Here is a 24,483-nt window from a genome sequence, read left to right on the forward strand (position 1 = left end):
TCTCGCCATGCCCAGCCCGGCATGTCTCTCACCGCCAACCTCCCGCCATGCCCAGCCCGGCCTGTCCCACACCGCCAGCCTCTCGCCATGCCCAGCCCGGCCTGTCCCACACCGCCAGCCTCCCGCCATGCCCAGCCCGGCATGTCTCTCACCGCCAGCCTCTCGCCATGCCCAGCTTGGCCTGTCCCACACCGCCAGCCTCCCGCCATGCCCAGCCCGGCCTGTCCCACACCGCCAGCCTCTCGCCATGCCCAGCCCGGCCTGCCCGCACTGACCCGGAGCTTGTATTCCTTGCGGTTGAGGATGACAGCGGTGATTTGCTGGTCCATGAAGATGAGGATGACGACCAGAACAGCCGGCGCAGCGGCTGCCAGGCAAACCCACCAGGAGTTCTTTCCGAAGGGGAACACCAGCCAGCCTCGCTGGGGGTTGGTGGGCTGCACGGGGTACAAGAGGTCAGATTGCACATTACAGCTCAGCTTGCTATCCTGCACTGGCTACTGGGCTTTGGGGCTGGCCTGGGCTGGGTAGGGCAGAGCACCAGCCCAGCTGGTTATCCCACAACGGGCAACACACAGCACTGCTGAGCTCACTGACACCCCTCCCAGCCCGGTCACCGTGCAACACTTCTCCCGGCCAAGTGCATGGCAATCACTGCCCCGCACTATGGCACTGGCCAGGCCCCCCGCGCAGCCGAGCCAAGCCCAGGATGCTGGTGAGCAGCCCCGTCTGTGGCCACTGCAGGCTATCCTGCAGCCGACTGATGTAAACCCCTCTCCGCTATTCCTGGCTGTTGTACAAGAGCCTCCGTCCCATGCCGGAGGAGGGGACCAGTCCTGTGCAGTTGGAAGATCCAGAAAGGATCCAGGCCCCAGTCTCTCATAGGTACCACCCAACAGTCAGAAATCATGAGGCGGCTCCCCCGAGTGATTTTAAACCAAGAGATTATTAGAAAACCATAAGTGTGGGGGGCGCTTTCTCTGCTTTCTGGATTTAAAACTTTTTTAAAAGAAAGCTGAGGTTATCCCGTATTCACCTGACTCCCGGAGCTGGGGATTGAGGAAAAACATGACATCTGCAATTGTGAGCGCTGGCAACAGTAGTTTCACACCAGTCAGTTTTCACACCCAGCCAGGGGTACATATGCCTGTGCCAGCAGGGCAGACGTCTGCCTCGCGGAGGGCCCCCGCAAATCCACATCCATGCATCTGCCACAGTCCATATGCAGGTCAGGCACAGTTTTGTGCCCACGTTTCTCCCTGTCTCTCTCCATGGGGGCTGAAAACCAGCCCCTGCAGGCAAAGGCAATGGAATCCGACAGCCCTGGTAAGGAGGGCGGCCTGATGCTTCCCTCCGGAAAAAGATGAATGTGAACAGACCCAGTGCTTAAAAAATATGCAGGCAGAGAGAGCAGCGTGGGACAGTGGTTAGAGCCTGACTGTGGGAGACGCCTCCCATTCTCCATTCCCAGCTTTTCCATGGAGGAAATCCCATGTTAGGCAAAACACGTAAGTCCTCAGTTGATGCCACTCTAAAGTGGGGATAACAGGACCTCCTGGCCCCAAGGGCACTGCCTTTGGTTTCATTAAGAAACACCCTTTGAGAGCTGGAAGCTGCCAGAGGCCCTAATTGTAACTGATGTCTTAACACACCCTGGGCTTCAGCCAAACATGCCCCACAGCCGCCTGGCCCAGGCCAGGCTGCCTTGCCCGACCCCCTTCAGCCTTGGCATTAACCCCGTGTTTGCCATGTGGCCCTTGGAGGAAGGGACCAGCAGCTCCCTCCGTAGTCCGATGCGCTGGGAGGGTGCTCGGGGTGGCCCAGGAGCCTGCGCCTTCGTGCTGCCGCCTTGGCTGACTCTCTTCCACCCCCAGGCCTGGGGAGGGGAGCCCAGGCCTAGACATGAGCCGGTGTCTCCTGCTCTGCTGCCTGCTGTGGCCTCGTTTGCATGATTACGTGACTGCTTGGTGTGGGGCCAGGTGCTAAGGTATTTATAGACCAAGGGACTGGCTGAGCACGCCTCCCCCCGGGATGGGAGTCACCCTGCAGAGCCGGGGGGGGGGGGGTCAAGTGAAGGGGGCTATGCAAACCAAAGCTTTCTGCACCCCCCTCCTGGCCCTGCAACTGAGCAGCCAGTGGGGGACCAGGGAGCCGGTCTGCGGGTACCTCCAGGGGCCATGCAGAGAAGCTGAAGGAGAGGCCAGGAGAGCCATTATCCTCCGGTGGCTTGTGACTTACATGGGTCCTCCCCGTGGCCAGGCACCCCGACTGCGCCTGTCCCTGATTGCCCCCAACTGGACTGGCTCAGAATGCCCAGGGCTGGGCAGGGTGGGGCATGCTGGCACCAGGAGGGCCCTTGCCCTGCCACAGCCCCTTTGCTCCACAGCTAATGCAAGGCAGTCAGCACCCAGGGCTGCCGGTCTGGCCCGCTGTCCTGGGCCATGCTGAGCTGTGACTGAGGGCGGTGCTGGGGCTGCAGCCAAGGAAGGGGGAGTTCCCCCGTGACATGTCCCATTCCCTTCCTTCCTCCATGGCTTCCGTGACACACTGGACCATTCTGGAGAAGGTCCTGGCTCGGCACTTGTGGCTCAGCAGAAGGTCCTGGTTCGGCGCCCATGGCTCAGCAGAAGGTCCTGGCTCGGCACGCCTGGCTCAGCAGAAGGTCCTGGCTCGGCACGCCTGGCTCAGCAGAAGGTCCTGGCTCGGCACGCCTGGCTCAGCAGAAGGTTCTGGCTCAGCACGTGCGGCTCAGCAGAAGGTCCTGGTTCGGCGCAGGCCTGACCCAGCCCTGTGGGAGGGGTGTCATGCGGTGGTCTCTGCCACCTCCTCATGGTCTGCAGCTCCCTCCGAGTCCCAGGCACTTGGCAAGCTCTGCCGGAGTCTCAACAAGCCCCGGTGGCACGATGGCTCCTGGGCTCCAGCTCCAAAGCCGGCAATCTCGGCCTGCAGGCATGGGCTGCTGGGCAGAGTTGCAGGCTCAGGGGTCCTGCCCACCTGCCCTCACGAGTGCTGAAGGAGCTGGCACACGGCTGGGATGGAGGGAATGAGACAGGCCCAGCGTAGCACAGAGCTGAGCAGAGCGGATCTCTTTCTTTTACTGTGAACGGAGGGTGCCCTGTGCCCCAGAGCGGGGCTGGCAGCTGGGCAGGGGTCACTCAGCACCAGCTTGGCACCATGCCTCAGCCATGCTATGGGGTCTGCTGCTCCATGGCGCATCCGGGGTCTCTGCTGAGGCTGCCTACTCATGCCAGCTGCAACAGAGGGGTTTGCAGCGTGCAGGGTTCCTGGGCGCCGGACTGGGGCACTTAGCTCACGTCTCGCCCTGTGCTCAGAGGGCAACAGCCTCCCATTGCTCTGACTCCCACTGGCTGCCAAGGGGAAAGCCTGGTATGTCATTACCTGAGCCCTGGGCTGTCCCCAGGGAGGTGGGGGCCAATGCTCCCTCTAATTGTTTCCATCCATGTGCGGATTTTTTTCCATCCATGTGCGGAATAAATTTTATGTGCACCAAGGCCGTGCACATGCGCACCACCAAGAGAAACACAACACCTGGCTGCAGGCCCTCTGCTCATCAGCTGGAGTTCCACCTGGGAGGCTTCCCAAGCGCCCAGCTTCCAGGGAACGCTGGCGGGGGCCCACCGAGCAGGGCTGAGCGGCGTGGGGCGTGGCTGTGGCTGGCCGACCAGGTTATGGGTGACAGTCAACAGGGGACCCTGGGCAGCTGTGTGTCTCCTCTCTGCCTACAGGTGCCACTGCGTGAGCCAGTCAGCCCCCTGCGGTAGACTGCGTGGTAGCCGGACGGTCGTGCTCTTTGCAGAAGAACAGGCTGGCCCACAGCAACCCAGGACGAATTCGCTGCTCGGGGCTCTGTGGACAGCCTAGCGGGAGGCTCTGCTGGGCACAGGCCTGTGCAGCCCCAGCCTCAGCCCTGAGCACACCCTGCAGTTCTGGCCTGGCTAGAAACACAGTCTGCTCTGGTGCCAGGAGGGGTCCCCACAGGAGCAGAACCCACCAGCATCCGGCTGCAGCTCTTCTTCATGGAGCAGAGCAGCATGCGGCCAGCTCCGCCCTCAGTGCGGGGCGAGGTCTCCCAGCGGGCCTGGGCTCTGGCCGGCCTCCGCGTGCTGAGCCCTGTCACTGCCGCAGGCTGTGCCCCAGCTGGCAGTGACCTGGGAGCACCCAGCCCTGTTCTCATGGGCTCCACAAACAGCCTCCATGCCCCGGAATCTAATGAGGGTGTCCCATGCACAGGGCCTTCCCCCATCTGTCACCCCCCCACATACCCCTCCCAGCCCCCACAAGCCAGCCCTCCTCCCCCTGGCATCCAGGACCTCCCTTCCCAGCTGTCCCCGACTGGCCTCACCTTGAACTCACTGGGGACAATGAGCTTGGGGGTCTCTAGCCCCAGCCCGGCATCAATCCCGCAGAAGAGGAGGATGGCCAGGATGATGGAGAAGTCGCTCACCAGCTTCCGCACCTGCCAGATCAGAGAAAGCTACGGGGGACTGGGGAGGCAGATCTCCCCGGCGGGGCGAACAGGTGCCCCAACACCACCGCGCCGGCCTGCTGGGAGCAGCCTAGTCCCACGCACAACTACAGTCCTCCAGGCTGGGGGCAAAGCGTTCCTGGCTCACTGGGACCCAGGCTGGGCCCGGCTTTGTTTCACACACGCATGGTACTTGTGCGCTCCAGGGCGTACCACCTGCCCCAGAGCCACCCCCGGTGGAAAGCCTGTGACCTCCACAAGGACGCTGGGGGCAGGAGGTGAGGTAATGAGGGGTCCGGATGCCCCTGCTGCGAGTGCTAATGATAGCTCTTGGCAGCGCCGGGCAGCGGCTGGAATCTGCAGGCAGACCGTTCGTGGGGACGCTGGGGAGGCTATTTCTGGAGAGTGTAAAGTCGGGTGGGTTGTGGCCAGCAAGGCCCAGGCTCTCTGCCAGCCTCCACACGTGCCCAGCACCCCCCTCCCCACCCACCAGGAAAGCTGCCAGCTCTGATCGAGGGCAAGCTGCCGGTGGACGCACCGCATTGCTGAAGGGCTCCGAGCCCACAGACGAAGGTTCAACAGCCCTTTCCCTGGTGGGAGCCGGGAAGCCCAGCACCACTGAGAAGGGCTTCCCAGCTGCCCCTGGGGTGGTGTTGGCCCCATACAGCATTGGGGCCCTGACTTCTGTCCCTATCATTCCCACTGTGATGGCCTTGGCTGACAGTTTCAAAAGCAGCACTGCTTTAGGGTGCCTCCTTTACTAGTGTCCAGCCTGAACCACCCCCCCTCCCGCACTGGGGTTCTGCTGGGCCCCCACAGGCAGTAATCACAGTTGGGAACCTTGGCCTCAGCCGCCCCAGACCTCAGTTTCCCCCATCTGTAAAATGGGCATAATTCTGCTTCCTGCCCCCACCCCGCCCCCTGCCCACACTCTTGGTGCCATCACTCTGAGCACTAGTGGGGAGACCCTATAAGTGTGTGACACACAGCCAGGAGACAGCCCAGCACTCAGCAAGTCCCCAGCCTCCGTCAGCCATTGCAGGGCTGAGCAACGCTTGGAGACTTTGCCACGTTTAAAGCAAAGCTCCTGATTTGTAGGGATATTCTGGGGCGCTCCCACCACGGCCGGTTGCCTGCGGCTGTGCTGCTCGCCTCCACCAGGGGGAGCCAAGGAGCAGGCGTCATCTGCACAAAGCCTTGCAAATGTACAGAGCCTTGCACAGGAAGGGGCAGCTGCCCCCTGCCACAGTGCCCTCAGCCTGGAGAGCCGGGGGGGAAGAAAAGCACTCACCACGGTGGGGAAATAGCGGCTGCTTTTAAAGCGCTTGAGCAGCATGGAGCAGAGGAAGGTCCCCAAGAAGAGGATGAAGGCCACGAAGGTGACATCAGGCACGTAGTTACAGCTGTTCCCCACCAGGTGGCCTCCCACTCGCAGACACTCCGTCCGGGTCAGCTGGGACCAGTTTGCAGCCTCCAGACCCTGGTGCCGCGGGGACAGAGGGAGATTTCAGAAGCTCAGGGGCGCAGGGCGAGATGGAGACCCCCTGGCCGAAGGGAGGGGAGCAGGGGAGTCCCAGGGAGCCCCCTGGGCAGCTGATGGGTGGGTGGGCGCCGGCTGAGGATGGCCAATTACGCTGCAGCCTGGTGGGGCCACCAGGGAAGGGAGGGGAGCACAGATGGGCCTGGCAGGTGCTGATGAAAGCGAGAGGCCATTGGATCTGCCCTTGCCGTGCTCAGCCCAGGCTCACTGAGCCACAGCTTCACAGACAAGAGCTGACCGGCGCCCAGACAGCGGATTTCCCCGGGCCGTGCGCTGCCCAGTGCTTTGGAAGCAGCGAAGCCGCAGGAGGGAGCGGCTACCAGGCTGTCCCCAAGGTGGGCAGGGCGAGGCAGCTGTGGGAAGGACATCCCCTCCAGCCCCAGGGACTGCCCCTCAGTGAGGTGGGCACCCTTATCCGTGGAGGCCATGAAACTAGCAGGTCCCCATGCCAGGCCCCTGGTAAAAGACCTGGCCCAGCCCTCACTGCACTGCCTGGTCCTGGAGGGATCGGGTGACACCTCACAGGGCAGGGGCCCTGCTAGGACTCGCCCCAGCAGTGGGTGAGAACTGTCCTTACCCAGCTGGCATTGCCAGGGGGCACCAGCAGCGCGTCAGTCGGCACAGAGGCATTGCCTGGAAAAGAGGAAGGGTCAGACACGTCTCTTCTCTGCTCCAAAGCCCGGCGCCCCGCCAGCATCTCCCTGAATGCCCGCAGGGGCTCCAAGAGCGCGCCGGCCTATGGGCGGCTGGGAGGGAGACCCTGGTGGGGCTGGTCCCCAGTCGTTAGTGCAGGTGGGGGCAGGGATCGTGCTCCACGTCAGCTCAAGGCTCCTCCCCGGGGCTGGCGGGCTGCTGTGGGATCAGCCGGTGGCATCTGCTAGGGCTGGTGCTAGCCGAGACTCAGCTGCCCGGGTGCTGTGTATGAGGCTCAGCCTGCCCACAGAAGGCCCAGCCATGCCTGGGGAAATACCCTGGACACAGCATGGGTCACCCCCCGGCAGGCAGGCTGGTCCACCGCCATCGCTGGAGCACCCGACTGGAAGCACCGTGGAAGCGGGGTGGCCACCAGGCTGCAGACTGTGGCTCTGGCCATGCTCTGCCTCTGCCCCAAACCCCCTTGGCTTGTTCCTCCCTTCCAGCCGCTCCCCTGAGGCAGGGCCGGTGATGGCCTGTGCCTGCTCCAGGGAGGAGGTGGGGCGCAGCAGAGCGTAGGGTGGGGGACCTTCGGGGAGGAGGCTGAGACAAGCAGGCGGGCAGGGCCTCGAGGCTGGGAGTGGACATTAGAGAGTGGTGGGTGGGGCCTCAGGGGAAGAGGCTGAGTGGGTGCAGGGCAATGGCCCAGCAACAATGCCCGGTGCTCCTAGGCAGCTTCCCGCACTCGGGCATGAGCCTCCTCACTCACAGGCCCCTATGCAACCAAAGCAGGGGCCAGGAGCACCCCAGCATCCCTCTGGGGCCCAGAACCATCAGTGGCAGACCTCCCCTCACATGCTCTGATGGCTCGAGGGCATCAGGTGGCCCCTTCCCTCCTGCCCACCACGAGGCTTTGGTGCAGAGAAGCTGCTGCAGCCAGACTCCAGTCAGCTGGGCCAGGGCCTCTGGCCGCTCCAGGAGAAGCATGAGGGGTCTCTCCAGCCCCGGCTGACTGGCTGCCCCCCAGGGGACCCCGCTCTGCGCTGGAGCCGGCGGTGCCGTTTCTGCAGGCTCCTCCTCCCTGGCGCTGGTGGCCAGCACCTCAAGTGCAGCCCGACTGGAGCAAGCAGCAGAGTCCTGTCCAAGCCCCTCGGCGCCACCCTCCCACCCGTGGTGGCAGGGAGCAGAGTTCCAGCCCCAGGGCGTGCCGGGTGCTGTGTGGGTGCAGAAGGGAAGGGCAGCGGGCTGGGAGGGTGCGTAGTGGGGCGGAACAGGCTGCCCCACTGCTCCGGCATCTGAGCCACCCCAGGCCCCATAATCAGGGCAAGGGGGCAGGGGCGGGGCGTGGGGAGGGGTGAAGTGGGGCGGGAGATTGACGTGGCCTGGGATGAGGGTGTCCAGGGCCATGCACCCCCTAGAGACAACCCTCTGGGCAATATCTCCTCACTGCCCTGCAAATACCCTTACGTCTCTCCGCTGGCGTACTGCTCGCCCAAGGCAGGCGGCTGCTTCGCCTCATCCTGTCGGTCTGAAATCCGCTCGTTGCCTCAGACTGCCAGCTCTTGGCAACAGGCACTGTCTGCGTGTCCTACATTTGTACAGCACCCAGCACCACACGGGGCCCTGGGCTGCGCCCCTGGCTCCCCCGGGTTACCCCCATGCCAGTAACAACATCCAGTCCTTCCCCAGCATGGCTGATTCTGAGGACCCCTGTGGACAACGGCCAGAAACGTGCAGCCATCCAGGCAAACGGAGGCGCGGAGATCCTAGCAGCCACAGGCAGCCTGCTCCTACCTGCGCCAGACACGTTACAGGCGCAGCCGTAGAGGGTGACGTCGTTGGTCCTGTAATCCCAGTTGATGGGGAAGCTGTCTGCCAAACTCAGCATCTTCTTCCCAGCGTCGTAGATGAAGATGATGCTGATGAGGGCGCAGAAGCCTTCCTCGGTGAAGCGGGTAAAATACTGCACCAGGTAACTTGCTTCGGTGGCCACCAAAGTCAGGCCGAAAAAGGCCACCCAGAGGCCGATCCAGAGGCGGAATTCCAGGTAGTCCAGGCCGTAGTCTCTGGCGAAAGGAGGGGCCCAGCGCGTCTCAGCGGACACTCACTCACAGGACACGACACTTAACTCTGCCCACTGCGAGTGACGTGCTCTGCCCGGCCAGTGCCCTCAGCGTAAGACGTGCTGGGCACAGAGCCAGCAATGCCTGGCTGCAAGGGGCCTCGGGAAATCAACAGCTCCAGCCCCGGAGACCTGGACCAGACCCGACAGGGCTTTGTCCGACACAGTCTTAGCAGCCGCCAGCGAGGCGGGTTCCACAGCCTCCCTGGGAGCCTGTGCCAGAGCTCCACCACCCTGAGAGAGAACCTCTTCCTAGAGTGGCACCAGAGCCTCCCCGCCCGCATGGTAAGGCTGTTACCTCTGCTCCGGCCCTCAGCAGGATGGCAAACAACTGCTCGCTGGCCCCTTCAGCGCAGCCCTTCGTTTGCAGCCTGCTCTCAGGACCCCCTGCGTCCTGTCTCAGCACTAGCCAGGCCCTGCAGGCGTTCCAAACCTGTTGCCATTTGGGCTGCTCCCCTCGGGACTCTCTCCTGCTTGTCCCCATCTTCCCCTAACCGGCCACCACACCACAGCTGAGGCGCTGAGTACAGCAGGGCAATCACCTCCCCTGTCTCCATCCCACGTGCCTGTTAATACCTCACGACAGCCCATGGGGCAGCTGAGCCTGATTTGCCCCCATCTACACACCCCGGCGAAGCGCACACTAAGAGACATGCCCAAGGCGATGCTGGGTGTCAGCAGCACAGGCAGGAATCGACCCAAGTTCTCCCCGGACCACCCCAGCGTGATTTCTAGTGCCCTGGCTGTTGTGCAGAGACAGGGAGCGCAATTCTGAGCTCAGCAGGGGCTGAGCCGACCTCAGCGCCTCTGGGGATGCACCCAGGGTCTGTTGGCTGCCACTCCCTGCTCTAGGCCTGGCTGTGGATCCTGTAGGAACTGTGCCCCTGCGCGATGCTGGAGCAGGGCCCTGCCGAGATGTGAGATCTGAGCGCGTGGGGCTCTTCACTGGGACATGACCCCAGGGCTGGGGGATGATGGGGCGGCTGGTCTTGCTGGAACCAAAGGGTTCCCTGTAGTGTGTCAGGGCCGAATGAGGGATTAGCTCTTCCCCCAAGTCACAGCAAAAGCCCTCCCTCTTGCCTAGCACAGTGGCACCCAGGCACCCGGCAGACCCCTCCAGAAACCAGCCAGGCCTCAGGTGTTTGACACCTGGGACAAGGCAGAACCCAAACAGTGACAGGTCGCAGGTGAACCAGTCCAGGGAGCTCACTGGGCCCAGCGTTCCCCGTTCAGGGCAAGGGGGCGCTTGGAGACTGGGCTTTGCTCACTTGCTAAAGGAGAAGAGGAGCCGTTCGAAGACCAGGACGGGGCCAGTGCTGCTGAGGATGGTGAGTGGCTGGCCAGCAAAGAGGCAGAAGACAGCTCCAGTGACAGCCGTGCCCAGGAAACTCTCCAGCACACCCTGAAACACAGAGAAGCTGAGCTAAGCAGGAGCGGGTCAGAAGGGCGCAAGGTGAGAGTCCTGTTAGAGGAGACAGGTGGCCGGCAGGCGCCGGCACACACAGTGCTGGGTCTGGTTTTCTGGGCTGCTGAGGACCCGGAGAAATGCTTCCGATGCAATTCCCGAAGATTCTCAGCACATCTGCAGTCACTTCAGCTCTGCCTAAGGAAGCAGGATTGGGTAGCTCCCAGTCCTTGGCTTAGAATGGTGGGCCACATCTCAGAACAGAGGCACCGTCAGGAACGCAAGTGCTCTGAGATCTTTGGATGGGAAAACATACGAATAGAATCATAGAATGCTAGGAGTGGAAGGGACCTCGAGAGGTCATCGAGTCCAGACCCCTGCCCCAATGGCAGGACCAAGTACTGTCTAGACCATCCCTTATACACACTTATCTAAGCTGTTCTTAAATGTCTCCAGAGATGGAGATTCCACAACCTCCCCAGGCAATTTACTCCAGTGTTTGACCACCCTGACAGTTAGGAACTTTTTCCTTATGTCCAAAATAAACCTCCCTTGCTGCAGTTTAAGCCCATCGCCTCTTGTTCTATCCTCAAAGGCCAAGAAGACCAAGTTTTCTCCCTCCTCCTTATGACACCCTTTTAGATACCTGAAAACCGCTATCATGTCCCGCCTTCATCTTCTTTTTTCCAAACTAAACAAGCCCAATTCTTTCAGCCTTTCTTCACAGGTCACGTTCTCTAGACCTCTGATCATTCTTGTCGCTCTTTTCTGGACTCTCTCTAATTTCTCCACATCTTTCTTGAAATGTGGCACCCAGAACTGGACACAATACTCCAGTTGAGGCCTAACCAGGGCAGAGTAGAGCGGAAGAATGACTTCTTGTGCCTTGTTCACAACACACCTGTTAATGCAGCCCAGAATCACGTTGGCTTTTTTTGCAATAGCATCACACTGTTGACTCATATTTAGCTTGTGGTCCACTATAACCCCTAGATCCCTTTCTGCCACACTCCTTCCTGGACAGTCGCTTCCCATTCTGTATGTGTGCAACTGATTGGTCCTTCCTAAGTCGAGCACTTTGCATTTGTCTTCATTAAACTTCATCCTGTTTACCTCAGATCATTTCTCCAGTTTGTCCAGATCATTTTGAATTATGACCCTGTCCTCCAAAGCAGTTGCAACCCCTCCCAGCTTGGTATCATCTGCAAACTTGATAAGCGTACTTCCTATGCCAATATCTAAATCATTGATGAAGATATTGAACAGAACTGGTCCCAATACAGACCCCTGCAGAACCCCACTTGTTATACCCCTCCAGCAGGATTGAGAACCATTAATAACTACTCTCTGAATGCAGTTATCCAGCCAGTTTTGCACCCACCTTATAGTAGCCCCATCTAAGTTGTATTTGCCTAGTTTATTGATAAGACTATAACGCGAGACTGTATGTTTGTGCTGCACAGTAGCATTCCCATACCCCTGGGCCCTCTCCTCGCCTTAGAAAAGAAGGGAAGTGCTGGATGCCCTAGAATCACCAGGATCAGTTCCCAAGAGACCGCAGGAGGGGTGAAACGGACGTGCCAGCAGTGGGCCGCTCCGCTAACCCCTGGGTTGGGAGTTTAATCCTTGAGGTGGCCATTTAGGGATCTGGAGCAAATGTGCGGGGGGAAGAAGAATGGTGCTTGGTCCTGCCAAGAGGGCAGGGGACAGGACTCAATGACCTCCAGAGATCCCTTCCAGCACTGTGGGATGTGTATCTCCCACCCTGCCTTGGGGAGCCGGGACAGGAGAGTGGGAGAACACCGAGCTGTTCCCTGGAATGAGTATTAACAGGGCAGGGGGCCCCGGCTTCCTCCTGATGCACTCAGCGCCAGCCACTGTCCACCAGAGCAAGACAGACAAGGGCACCGCTACCGCGGGGAGGACGTGTCAGCGGAGCTCCACGGTGGGGCGCGCGGGGGAGCTAGCACAGACCTGCATGTTCTCGGTAGCCTCTCCCAGCATGCCGCCGAAGGTAATGGCGTTGGTAACCGTCGCCAGGTAGATATAGAGAATAGCCGAAAAGCACTGGATGTTCAGGGCGTCATAGAAGTCACTCCAGTACCAAGGGGCCTTCCGCCGGATGTCCTTTACCAGCCCTCCAAATAACCTGCAGAGCAACGCGGGAACGAGGCGACTCAAAGCAGAGCAGGAAACCTCCACACCAATCGCTTGCACTAGCTGAGGACCCCTCCCACCCTCAGTACTGTGTGTGCCAGGCCAGCCTCCCTGCCCCAGGCCTTTTAAATAGAGTTTCCAAAGGCATCTTGGGGAGTTCCAGGCCCAGCTCCCTTTGCAAATTCACTGGGATTCAGGCTTCTAACTCCCTTAGTCTCTGAAAAGCTCAGCTATAGTAGCATTACCCCCTAATGCTTCGGAAGAGCAAAGACGACACTTCGCTTCCACCCAACCTGGACCTGGAAGAGTTGTGCGGGAAATGTCCCAGAGCAGAGCTACTTTCTGGAGCGACAGGGTCAAAGAACAAGTATCAGAGAGGTAGCTATGTAATAGATGCCATCATGTGCCAGCAATGCCCCGCTGCAATGTACATTGGCCAAACTGGACAGTCTCCCCGTAAAAGAATGAATGGACATAAATCAGACATCAGGAACGGTGAGGTACAGAAGCCTGTGGGGGACACTCCAATCTCCCTGGACACTCAGTAGCAGATTTAAGGGTGGCAGTTCTGAAACTAAGAAACTTCAGAAATCAAATGGAGAGAGAAATCTCTGAGCTGCAATTTATGTGCAAATTTGACTCCATTAACGATGGATTAAACAGAGACTGGGAGTGGCTCGCAGCTTACAAAGGCAGCTTCTCTGCCCTGGGTGCTAATATCTCCCCATTAGACGCTGACAAAGGCTCACATCCCCCTGTCTGATCTGACTTGTTTTTGATTCTTTTGATAAGTGCTGTTGATACTGGGCCATTTCCACCTTGCTGAATAGACCTTGTCAGCTCTGGCCTCCCTCTTACTGGGATCCCCCCCCTTTAAATGCCCCTCTGACACCCCGCCCCACTCATGCATCTGATGGAGGTGGGTCTCTGCCCACGAAAGCTCATGGTCCAAAATATCTGTTCTTCTCTAAGGTGCCCCAGGACTTCTTGTTGTATTTGTTGCAGAGTTGCTCTTCGAGGTTCCCTTTGGAACCAGCCCTGTGACAGACCCCGGCCTCAGCCAACCCCAGCACCCTGATGGAGGGGAGACGTGTGAGCAGCCGGGTGTGTGCCTTTATTTTCCCCAAGGACTAAGGCCCAGGAAGAATCGGCCGGCAGCACCAGGGTAAACCAGCACCTGGGGCTAATTCAGCAGCTGTCACCAATCAAGGCCTGTGGAACCCTTGCCCCGGTAAGGGGGAGGAAGGGGATAGCAGATGGACGGGGCTGTGGAGAGGAGGCTCACGAGGGAGAAGGACTGCAGTTGTCTAAGGAAGGTACTGGGAAAGGGGTCTGGCAGAAGCGGCTTAGGGAGGTGGTTTGCAGCACTAGGAGGGCCCAGGGAGGGAAGCCCCTCCTACCGCAGCTGCTTAGGGTCCCTGGGCCAGAACCCGGGATGTGTGGTAGGGGACTGGGTTCCCCCCAGACCACCCCACCCATCGGGGCAGCCCTAGAGGGCAGGAAGAGCCTGGGCATCCCTCAGGGGTGAGGAGCGAGAAGTGAGCCCACGCCACCAAAGCCTGTGTGTTGGACCAGTCAGCGATGAGGCTGGCGATGCTGGACCCAAGCCCCTGTGAGCACAGCAGGCAGAGCAAGGGACGCAGCAGGCCTGTGAGGCTGCTTTCAAACCACCACTTAGCACAGGGACCCACAAGGACAAGACTGAGGCCTTGTCACGCCCCATAGCGCAGGACCCCGTGCAGACGTGAGGTTGGCCCTGCCACGCAGAGCGTAGAGACTCGTTTACTGCCACGAAGTCAGTGCCTGGCCTCGTGCGGTCAGCATAGCCCAGAACTGAGCCCTGCTCTTCTTGGTCTGCCTGGAGCTGCGCTCGGATGAGATGTCGGCCCAGAGGGAGACGGGGTCTCTGCAGTGCTGACAGGAGAATCCCCATCCCAGGCCAGAAACCCAACTCCGGGGTGTTCTGTGGTTCCCCAGAGCCCCCCAGCAGCTGCCAAGTGGGCAACGAGAAATGAGCCTGTGGCTTTCTTTAAGGCAAACACCTGCACCTTGTGAGAAACCCGCACCCTCCTCCAGGCACCCACCTGCCTGTTCGCTGCAGCTCCTCGCCGACGTGCGGGTGCCCATGGGCGTGTCTGTCGGCAGCTGCAGACATGGTTCCGTTGCAGTGAGATTTCCATTCCCGCAGGTGCATGGAGATCCTGAGACGACAAGAGGCGCAGAGGTGATGGCTGTCAGCCCAGAACCAGCTGCCCGACCAACGGCTGCTGCCTCGGGAAGGCTTGGAACTGATTTTTCACCCCCATGGCTCTCCAGACATGTTCCCACCCCAGGGACAGCTGCATCTCCAAGGTCGGGATCCATGGGAGGGATGGCACATACGTGGGGGCAGCAGTGGGATATGAGGAATATCCCCAAGCGGCACGAAGGCTCTAGAGGCCAGGCTGGCCACACGGAGCTCATGGGATAATCTGCAGATGTGCAGAGAGCCTTTCCCACTGCATGAAGGGACAGCTCCTCACAGAACACCTGCTACTCCAGCGGGGCAGCTCTGGGCACGCCCGGGACGGGGCTTAGCCCCTGGGTTGGGATACAGGGCCCAGGGCAGCTCCGGCTGATAGCTGGGACCCACCCTTCAGGGCTGGGAGGACGGAGACCCACCACTCGAATGGGCTGCGGCTGGGTGATCGGCCACCGGACGCAGGAGCCCATGCGGAGCGGGGAGAGTCGGTGCCGTGTGGTCATGTGACCTGCCCTGCCCCCACGCGTGGAGCCCCGAAAGCAGCTGGTACCTCCTGTGTGGCGACGGCAGGCACTTGGGGGGAGGGATGCGGAGAACTGGGTCCCATTTGCCTGGAGGCAGCACCGTCAGCTCGTCCAGAAACTCATCAATCCCTGCCAGGAGGTCTTCTCTGTCCTCAGCCTGATAGGCAACCCGCTGGAAGAGCTGGAGGGAGACGCAGGTACGTTAGCCAGTCAGCCCTGTGCCCGGCACCGGCCGAGAGAGATGCTAAGGGCCCCAGCCCTGCACAGCGAGCTACCAGGGCTGGTTACAGGCTTCTGCTAATGCTAAGGACCCTCCCCACCCCCTGTGGTGCATGTGCCAAGCCAGCATCCCTGCCCCAGGCTTTTAAAATGGGGTTTCCGAAGGTGAGTTCCAGGCCCAACTCCCTTTGCAGTTCCCTGGGATTCGGGCTCCTAACTCCCTTAGCCTCTGAAAAGCACAGCCGTAGGAGCATTGCCACCTCATGCCTGGGCAGAACAAAGGCGACACTTTGCCTCCATCCAGCCTGGGCCTGCAGAAGAGGACCAGAAACTTGGCAGAGGTTGGAGAACGAGCTCCCAGCAGCTTCGCCCGTGCAGCGTGGCAGCTGCTTTCCCCAGAGATGGCACCAGCCTCTCATACCAATTCTCCAGACAGCTCCTAGAGCTCCCGCCCCGGCACCTTCACCAGCCCAGGGGCTCACCTCGTCTGTGAGCACTGTGGCTGCAGCCCTGCCGATCTCATGGTAGGCTTTCGCTTTGGCTCTGGGGCCCAGGAGGATAAACAGAAACCTAGGGTGGGCACAGAGAGTGAGAAATGCGCCTGCTCCAGGAGTGAGCTCTCCCAGGGCCAGGCCCCGTGTGTCGGAGGACCGAGGACACGCCACCGCTCTGACCTGGCAGGGATTGTGCAAGAGCTTGGCCGCCCGCGGCTGCGGCCCAGCATGGTGAGACGGGGCGAACGCCTTGCCCTGGGCGCCAGCCTTGCCGTGACCAGTGATGGGGACTTTGCAAAGCACCCTGCCCCATTCCAGCCACGTCACGATAAAACCCTGGGGACGTTGCCGGCCACAGTTGGCTACTACCCGCAGGCGCTGCAGGCTCGGGTGGCTCCCGCCCAGCAAGGGCAAGGCAAAGGCGGGCCGGCATTAGGCACCACGATCCCATGCTCTTGGGTGTGGTGGCACTAGCCCACGCTCAGGCCCGAGTGGGTTTGGCACTAGACTGGCCTCTGTCTGTCCACTGTGCTCCTCCCTGGACCATGTCTGTGCTGAGATCCACCCCTGGGGCATCCGTGTCCCCTTCCAGCAGCTCTGCATCCCTGCAGCTGGGGGCAGAACACAGCACGTGCCCATCCTGCATGAGCACGGAGGCAGGTGGCTGTGAGATCCCCCCGTCCAGAAGGCAGGTCAGCTGCTACCCCAGGGTCAACCCAGTCCCGGCTGCCGCAGTGCTGCCAGCTGGCTTCCCAGGAGCTCTCTCCACCATGTCTCCTGCTGCAGAGCCCGGAGCTCGGCGGACAAGTGCAGTCTGAGACGTAGAGTTAGACTCGTGCTGGGGAGGCCCCAGCAGAACCCAGCTGGTCTACCCGCTAGGGGCCAGTGCAGGCTTATTCTGCCTTGTCTACCGTACAGGCTTTGCCGGCAAAGGTGAACCCCCCGGGTCTATGCTCGTCCGTATATGGGACTGGAGCTCGGAGCTGCTGAGGCTTCATAGCTCCACCATGGACTCTGATGTGTGATACTGACACCAGAGCCGCTGCCCCCAGCAGATCCTTCACTGGGACCAGCCACGGGCAGGGACGTAGACACAGAGAACCAAGTGACGGGGCCTTTCCTTGGCTCCGATTTTGTTCTCTTGGATTGGCCTGGGCGAGCCGCTTGGCAGGAGCACAGCCCCAGCGCAGGATCCAGGGAGAGGAAACAAGTCAGCATTAAGGGGAACGCTCAGCCCCTCCGGTGTCTCTCGGACCGAGGTGCGTCTAGCAGAGCGCCAGCTCGGATCACCCGGGCAGAGGCTGGAGAGCTACTCCGGCAGGCTGCGGCTGAGAGGGGCATTTGCAAGGAGCTCTGGCCCTGGGAATTTCAGTGGCCGGGCCGGGGTCCGGGGAATATCTAGACAGTGGCCTCGTCCCGTATCACCAGCCCTCAGGCGCCCCACCGTGCTCCCAGCTGGGGACGTGGCCGTGGTGGTGGTGGGCGGAACAGGGGAGGCAGAAGTGGGAGACGAGTCTCCAGAGATCTCTGACGGTGGTTACCTGCTAGGGAATGCGACTTCCGCCAAGGCCCCAAGCACCACGGCCTCCCGCAGCCGGACAAAGGCAGCGAAGGGCTTCTCCAGGAAGTCCACGTCCCCCACCAGAATGTTGGCCACTTCTGCCCCGGCTGGGAGCTTCTTCTGGAACTGGTTTGTTAGCTGAAACGAAACGACGCCTGCGAGCGTCCCGAAGGGGCTGTGCAGGGGGCACTCCATGGCCAAGGCCTATTTCAGGGGCATTCAGCATGGGCGGAAGGCGTCTGACTCGGTCTTGAAGGCCGAACTCTTTCTAGTTCCCTGCTGAGCAGAGTCGGTGCGAACACCTCTCACCCTCAGCCCCTGCCTGCGGTCGGCGCAGCTAAGGAGGAGGCAGGGGTTCGCTCTCCAGGCTTTGGCAGCCAGTCAGGGCCAGGGCAATGGATTGCTCTGGGGACATGGACACACCCACCAGGAATTAGCCTGAGACCCAGCAGTTCAGATGGCCAGTCCCGCTATCACACACGGAGGGAAAGCCAAGGCCCAGGGCACATTTCAGGGCAAAGCCTGGCTCTGGCTCCCATGTTCAGCAGCACTGCGCTGGCCAGGGCTGCTGCGGGCTGTTTGTGCTGGGCTCTAGAGCATTAGGAGCTGGGCCACACGCGGCTTGGGGGCTGGGGCTGGCCGAAGGCAGGCATGGCGGCAGCCCCCACCCTGCTGCTGGGCTCAAGGGAAGGACCACACCAGCGGCCCTGGCTGGCTCTAGGGGGAGTCGCAGGATTTCGGGCGGAGCTGTGCTCGGGGGACTCGGCTGCCCCCGTGTGCCAGAGCCGGTCGCAGCTCACCGGGGATTCCAGTTGCGTGTTTGCTCACCGCCTGCTCGATGCCGAAAGGGCTCTGCCTCGTTAGACGGGCAGTGGAAAGCTGGGATCTGGAGGGACCCTGGCTCTGGAGGTGACTGGCTGAGGCTCTCTAGGTCTGTTCTGTGCTGGCCAGAAGATACACCTCTCCCCCCAGCCCACCTTCCAACCCCCAAGGCTCTCACTGCTGGCTTGATCATGATCCCCTTGTGGACACGTTCCAGACTTCCAACCCCCTCCCCTTCCCCACCCCACGACCGTCCAGCCTTTGGGCGCCTTTCCCAGCTGCAGTCCTGCCCCTGCCTAGAGCTGGCCTGCCTAACCTGCTCCTTGAGGGGCGCTTCGGCAATCTCCGCTCCTGGGTCCGACCGCTTCTGAGCTGCGTCTGCAGTGCAAAGGAGGACACCCTACAATCGGGGCTGCAGGGATGGAGCACGCAGCTCTGCATGGCCTGACCCCCGCTGGCATGGGAGCCTGGGTCAGGACTGCTCTCACGGGGGCTGGCTAGCAGGAGGAAAGGCATTTACCTTTCAATCAGCAAGTGCCTTTTGTGCGTGTACAGAGGAGGCGGGAACAGCGCCTGCTTCACTCACAGCCTGGCCAGGAAGTGCAGGTGACAGGACCTTCGCAGGTCTGGACTGGCTGCACCCCCAGAACTGCTGACTTCCCCCACACCCCTCTCAGCACCCCCAGCACAGCCCATGGGCTGCTTCTGGGCCCCTACCTGGCCGAGCCACTGCACCTCCCCTTCTGCTATTCCAGAGCCACCCAGCTCGGCACATCTGCCCGCGTCCTCTCCTGCCACACCCGTGCCCTGGCTTTTCCACACGGGGAGGGGCCCCTTCCTTGGCTCAGCAACTGGCTCTGCCTGAGCCTCAACCTTCCCTGCTCTTCCAGGCCAGAGCTCCCCAAGGAAAGCAGGGGCATGCTCCCCACCTCTCTATTCCCCCCTTTTCAGGGGAGTCCTGTTAGCCCAGGGGCGAGCAAAACATGGCCTGTGGGATAGCCCCGCCCCTTCTGCACGCCTAGGAGAAGGCTGTGCCAACTTACCAAAATTCAGGGAACGGCCGCCCTGCAAAATGACTGCCCGCCCCAGGCTAGTCGGCATTAAACTACTGCCTGCCCCTGGGCTAGTGGGCACTAAGCCAGGGGAGTTACAGGCCCAGGGCGCTTTGCTGCTGCAGCCTGGCGCGAGGGACGGCTGCTCTGGCCACGCAGGGAAAAGGGAAAACCAGGCAAACAGCCTGTGCGCCACTTACCCCTGTGGCAGGGTGTGCCCAGCTCAGCCATCAGCCTCAGCTGGTTCTTGGTGGCGTGGTGCTGGGGGCTGCGGAGCAGCAGGGACGTCAGCTTCTGCTTCGCTTCCGGCTGCAGGGCGTGCGTGGCAATGGCCGTCTCTGGAACACACGGCGAACCCCTCAGAGCAGAGCTCGAGTCAACCCCGGCGGTTCCGAGCGCAGCCCAGGCTGACGGCGGCACCGCCTCGAAGGCAGCGATTTGCCAGGGCCCCATCTGGGTCCACCTCCACCCCGGGTAATGATGCGCCACACTCGGCCTGGCCTGGTGCTCGGAGCAGGGCCTGCTCCTTGCAATCCGTCCACGAGCGCCAGCTGCCAGCAGCTCTGGCTGTGAAGCGGGCGCAGCGCGAAGCTGGAGGAAGCCCACCGCAGAGGTGCTGGGAGCGGCGGAGGCCTTCCAAGGGGCCTGGGATGTGGGTAGGGATGCAGGTGGGGATGGCTGTGGGGGGCGCAGGCTTGGGGGTCAGGCTGAGGATGAGGGGGATCAGGGCTGGGGCAGAGGACGGGGCTGCAGGCCCTGGGGTGGGACCGGAGGGAGCAGTTTGGGGTGCAGGACGGGACTTAGGGCTGGGACCCAGGATTGGGGTGCAGAGTCTGAGGTGAGGAGGAGGGTTGGGGTTTGGTAGGGGGCTCAGGCCTGAGACAGGGGGTTGGGGTGCAGGTGGAAGGCTGTGGCTGGGGGTGCAGGCTCTGGGGTGAGGAACTGCGGTTCAGGAGGGGGCTCAGGCCTGAGGTGGGGGGTTGGGGTGGAGGGGGAGGGCTCTGGCTAGGGGTGCAGGCTCTGGGATGAGGATGGGGGTTGGGGTTCAGGAAGGGGCTCAGGCCTGGAGCAGAGGGTTGGGGAGCAGGTGGAAGGCTCTGGCTGGGGGCACAGGCTCTGGGGTGAGGACGGGGGTTGGGGAGCAGGGGGAAGGTTCTGGCTGGGGGCGCAGGCTCTGGGGTGAGGATGGGGGCTGGGGTTCAGGAGGGGGCTCAGGCCTGAGGCGGGGGGTTGGGGTGCAGGGGAAGGCTCTGGCTGGGGGTGCAGGCTCTGGGGTGAGGACAGGGTTGGGGTTCAGGAGGGGGCTCAGGCCTGAAGTGGGGGGTTGGGGAGCAGGGGGACGGCTCTGGCTGGGGGTGCAGGCTAGGGAGTGAGGGTTCAGGAGGGGGCTCAGGCCTGGAGCAGAGGGTTGGGGAGCAGGGGGACAGCTCTGGCTGGGGGTGCAGGCTCGGGGGTGAGGGTTCAGGAGGGGGCTCAGGCCTGGAGCAGAGGGTTGGGGAGCAGGGGGAGGGCTCTGGCTGGGGGTGCAGGCTCTGGGGTGAGGATGGGGGTTGGGGTTCAGGAGGGGGCTCAGGCCTGGAGCAGAGAGTTGGGGAGCAGGGGGAGGGCTCTGGCTGGGGGTGCAGGATCTGGGGTGAAGACGGGGGTTGGGGTTCAGGGGAAGGCTGTTGCTGGGGGTGCAGGCTCTGGGGTGAGGACGGGGTTGGGGTTCAGGAGGTGGCTCAGGCCTGGAGCAGAGGGTTGGGGAGCAGGGGGAGGGCTCTGGCTGGGGGCGCAGGATCTGGGGTTAGGACGGGGGTTGGGGTTCAGGGGAGGGCTGTGGCTGGGGGTGCAGGCTCTGGGGTGAGGACAGGGTTGGGGTTCAGGAGGTGGCTCAGGCCTGGAGCAGAGGATTGGGGAGCAGGGGGAGGGCTCTGGCTGGGGGTGCAGGATCTGGGGTGAGGACGAGGGTTGGGGATCAGGGGAAGGCTGTGGCTGGGGGTGCAGGCTCTGGGGTGAGGACGGGGTTGGGGTTCAGGAGGGGGCTCAGGCCTGGAGCAGAGGGTTGGGGAGCAGGGGGAGGGCTCTGGCTGGGGGTGCAGGCTCTGGGGTGAGGACGGGGTTGGGGTTCAGGAGGGGGCTCAGGCCTGGAGCAGAGGGTTGGGGAGCAGGGGGAGGGCTCTGGCTGGGGGTGCAGGCTCTGGGGTGAGGATGGGGTTGGGGTTCAGGAGGGGGCTCAGGCCTGGAGCAGAGGGTTGGGAAGCAGGGGGAGGGCTCTGGCTGGGGGTGCAGGCTCTGGGGTGAGGACGAGGGTTGGGGATCAGGGGAAGGCTGTGGCTGGGGGTGCAGGCTCTGGGGTGAGGACGGGGTTGGGGTTCAGGAGGGGGCTCAGGCCTGGAGCAGAGGGTTGGGGAGCAGGGGGAGGGCTCTGGCTGGGGGTGCAGGCTCTGGGGTGAGGACGGGGTTGGGGTTCAGGAGGGGGCTCAGGCCTGGAGCAGAGGGTTGGGGAGCAGGGGGAGGGCTCTGGCTGGGGGTGCAGGCTCTGGGGTGAGGACGGGGTTGGGGTTCAGGAGGGGGCTCAGGCCTGGAGCAGAGGGTTGGGGAGCAGGGGCAGGGCTCTGGCTGGGGGTGCAGACTCAGGACCAGGCGAGAGGCCCCCCCCTCCCCAGGTGCGGCAGCTGCGGGCGCCTCTCCCCGTGTGTGGCCCTGCCCCGCCTGCTGTGTGGCCTCGCGGCAGATGGCCCTCGGTGGCCTGCCATGGGGGAAGGCCACAGGCCCGGGAGGGACCTTCCCGCCTCAGCCACCCACCAACGATTTGCTTCAAGTTGCGGGCGGGCGAATCCAGCAGCACCGTCCCCGTCCGGAGGCCGGTCCTCAGCTCCAGCAGGCTGTGCAGCGACAGCGCCGTGACGTGGGGCTTGCTCCACCGCTCTCCGCCCTCCTCCACCTTCTCCTCAAACTTCAGCCACCTGCGCGGGGAGACGCCAGGGTTGGGCACCCCAGGGCTGGAGTGCGCAGGGCCTCGAACTGCCTGCCAGCGGCCCGGTGCGTGCTGCTGGCGTCCAGCCGTGCGGACTCCGGCGCACACGGGCGGCCTTTGCGCCCAGGCCGGGAGGGAAGCCGCTCCGCCGGCCGTGGCTCAGGCAGCGAAGCCAGTGCTGCCTGAGAGCCGTCTGCAGCGGGGGGGTGCCCAGCTCTGCCCCTGCCCTCGCTGGCCAGGCCTAGCGCAGGGCACTGGGAGCCCGGCTCCCCCAGCGCGCAGCAGCGTCGGCCAGGCCGCGGAGCGCCTCTCCTGGCAGGCCGGAGCCAGGCTCCCGGGGGCACCGGCCCAGCAGCAGAGAGAGGTCCCAGGGTAGGGCCCGGATTCGCAGAGCCTGCGCAGCCCCTTCCTCCCCCCTCACTCGGCCCCCTCCGCTGCCTCCAGCCCCCTCTCAACTTGGCCCCCCAGAGGGTCCCAGGCCCCTGCTGGTGGCAACGCTGGAGTTCAGGAATCGGTCCCTCCGCCGCCTCCATCCACCTCATTCCGGGACTCCCGTGTCCTCTCCTTCCCCGGCCCAGCCCCCCTCGCTCCCGCCCGGGCTCGGGCTCCCTGCGGCTCCCCACGTCAGGGCCATTCCCAAAGCCGCTCGCTTCTCCCTTCTCAGCAGCCTGCAGGAGCCGTCCGAGCCCCCGCCGCTCCCGGCGCCCCCAGCGAGGGGGGCTGCGTGCCAGAGCCGGCCCAGCCGGCGGCCCTAACGAGCAATCTGCCCGGCCAACAGCCCGGCGGGGGGCGCGGCCTTGCGGCTCTCCCTGCGCACGGGCCTTGTGCTCCGGCCACTGTTTTACTCCTCCCAGGGCTGCGCCCCCCGCCTCCACCCTTGCTCCGCGCCGGGGCGTTTGGGGCCTCGCTGCAGAGAGGCTCGGGCCAGGCGGCTCCAGGCCTTGGTCGCAGCTTTCAACCCTACGCGCGCCCGTCAGTGGCTCTTCCAGCCTGGGCCCTGGGGGGTGGCTCCAACCGGGCGGGTAGCCGAGCGGCCTTCCGGGGGCGTTGCTGGGCTTGGCCCCGCGCCGGGCTGGTGCCCCGGTGGGAGGCTGCTCCGCCGCCAGCCCTCCCTCCAGCCCGCTCTATTCCCCGGCCCAAGCAAAGCAACAACCCGGCTCCTCAGCCCGCCCCGGGCCGCATCGCTCCTCCTCCCTCTGCCCGGAGCTCTGCCCCGAGGGCCCTCCTGCGCCAGCGGGTTTCCACTGCCCCTCGGCCCACCGCCGCCTCCTCCTGAGGCCGCCCCTACCCCCTCTCCCCGGGCTGGCTCCCGCCGTCCCGCCGCCGCCTGGGCTCGCCCGCGCCTACCTGGCCGTCTGCTGCCACTGCGGGCCGTGCGGGGTGCAGAGCAGCTCGTTGAGCTGTGCGAACAGCGCCGGGCAGCCGGCCCCGCTCCCCTCCTCCCGCTGCAGCAGCAACAACCCCACGCGCCCGGCCGCCGCGGAGATGCTGGAGGTGAAGATGCTTCGGCCAGCAGCCCGGCAGATACCCGCGGAGCCTCCGCCCTGGGGCCTGCCCGAGCCGGCCGGGCTGGCGCTGCCCTGCGCCCCCGGGGCAGCGTCTGCCCCCGCCTCGCCGGGAACGCCCTCCGGCGCCGGCACTCTCATCCTCAGACCCCTGCAGCGCCGAGCAGCCCTGGCCCCCCCTCCAGCTGCACCCTGCCGCCCTCCTCGCCGCCGGCTGGGCAGGAGCTGGCGATGCCGGGCACGCTGCCTTTATAAGAGCCCGGAGCCTGTTCTGGCCGGAGGGCCCCGGCACCCGGGAGCCCAGCCCCAAACAGCGCTGTGAGAACCGGCCCCGGCTTGCTCCCGCCGCCCCGGCTGCCCTCCCCCGGCCGCCGCAGGGGCAGCTGCAGCTCCAGGCCCAGGGACCTGCTTGAAATCGACTTGCTGCCCCTTTGTGGCGCCCAGGCTGTGACCACTGGGCAGCGCTGCCGCCCACCCTGGGCCCCGCGCCCCGGCCGTGCCGAGAAGCGCTCTGGCGCCCGGCGCTCTGCGGGCGTTGCCGCGGCTCGCTGTTGTCCGCCTCTGACAGTCGGGCTTGGCCGCCGTCTGGACCCCCTCACCTGCGTCCCACGCCGGAGACGCGGGCCCCGCCTGAGGACTGGAGCGGCAGCTCCGCCGTCTCCTCTCTCCGCCTCTGCCCCCGGGCACCGCGCACGGACCCCCGGCCCCGCCATTGGCAACACCAGCTGCCTTTTTACACCTGCCCCGGGCACCCCAGAGAGC

The 24,483-nt window shown here is 63.4% G+C and overlaps 1 protein-coding gene across 3 annotated transcripts in view; it reads right to left on the bottom strand.

Moving 5' to 3' along the window:
* SLC4A9 (solute carrier family 4 member 9) overlaps positions 1-24,483 on the bottom strand; it is a 38,854-nt gene extending 14,371 nt beyond the window's left edge. For 2 of the 3 annotated variants that reach the window (XM_075010104.1, XM_075010106.1), the window contains exons 1-15: positions 23,564-24,483; positions 22,045-22,205; positions 19,458-19,595; positions 18,522-18,583; positions 17,364-17,521; positions 15,811-15,898; positions 15,136-15,290; positions 14,428-14,544; positions 12,161-12,335; positions 10,050-10,183; positions 8,454-8,725; positions 6,604-6,659; positions 5,778-5,966; positions 4,364-4,477; positions 276-437 (exon numbers count right to left, since the gene is read on the bottom strand). In XM_075010104.1, the coding sequence (XP_074866205.1) occupies positions 276-437; positions 4,364-4,477; positions 5,778-5,966; positions 6,604-6,659; positions 8,454-8,725; positions 10,050-10,183; positions 12,161-12,335; positions 14,428-14,544; positions 15,136-15,290; positions 15,811-15,898; positions 17,364-17,521; positions 18,522-18,583; positions 19,458-19,595; positions 22,045-22,205; positions 23,564-23,862 (2,280 nt within the window). In that variant the 5' untranslated portion in view covers positions 23,863-24,483. Of the gene's footprint in view, positions 1-275; positions 438-4,363; positions 4,478-5,777; positions 5,967-6,603; positions 6,660-8,453; positions 8,726-10,049; positions 10,184-12,160; positions 12,336-14,427; positions 14,545-15,135; positions 15,291-15,810; positions 15,899-17,363; positions 17,522-18,521; positions 18,584-19,457; positions 19,596-22,044; positions 22,206-22,753; positions 23,210-23,563 lie in introns of those variants that run through there. The other variant, XM_075010105.1, reaches the window with a different exon arrangement.

Source organism: Carettochelys insculpta, chromosome 15 (genome assembly GCF_033958435.1).
Source record: "Carettochelys insculpta isolate YL-2023 chromosome 15, ASM3395843v1, whole genome shotgun sequence".
In the NCBI taxonomy this organism is placed as follows: Eukaryota; Metazoa; Chordata; order Testudines; family Carettochelyidae; genus Carettochelys; species Carettochelys insculpta.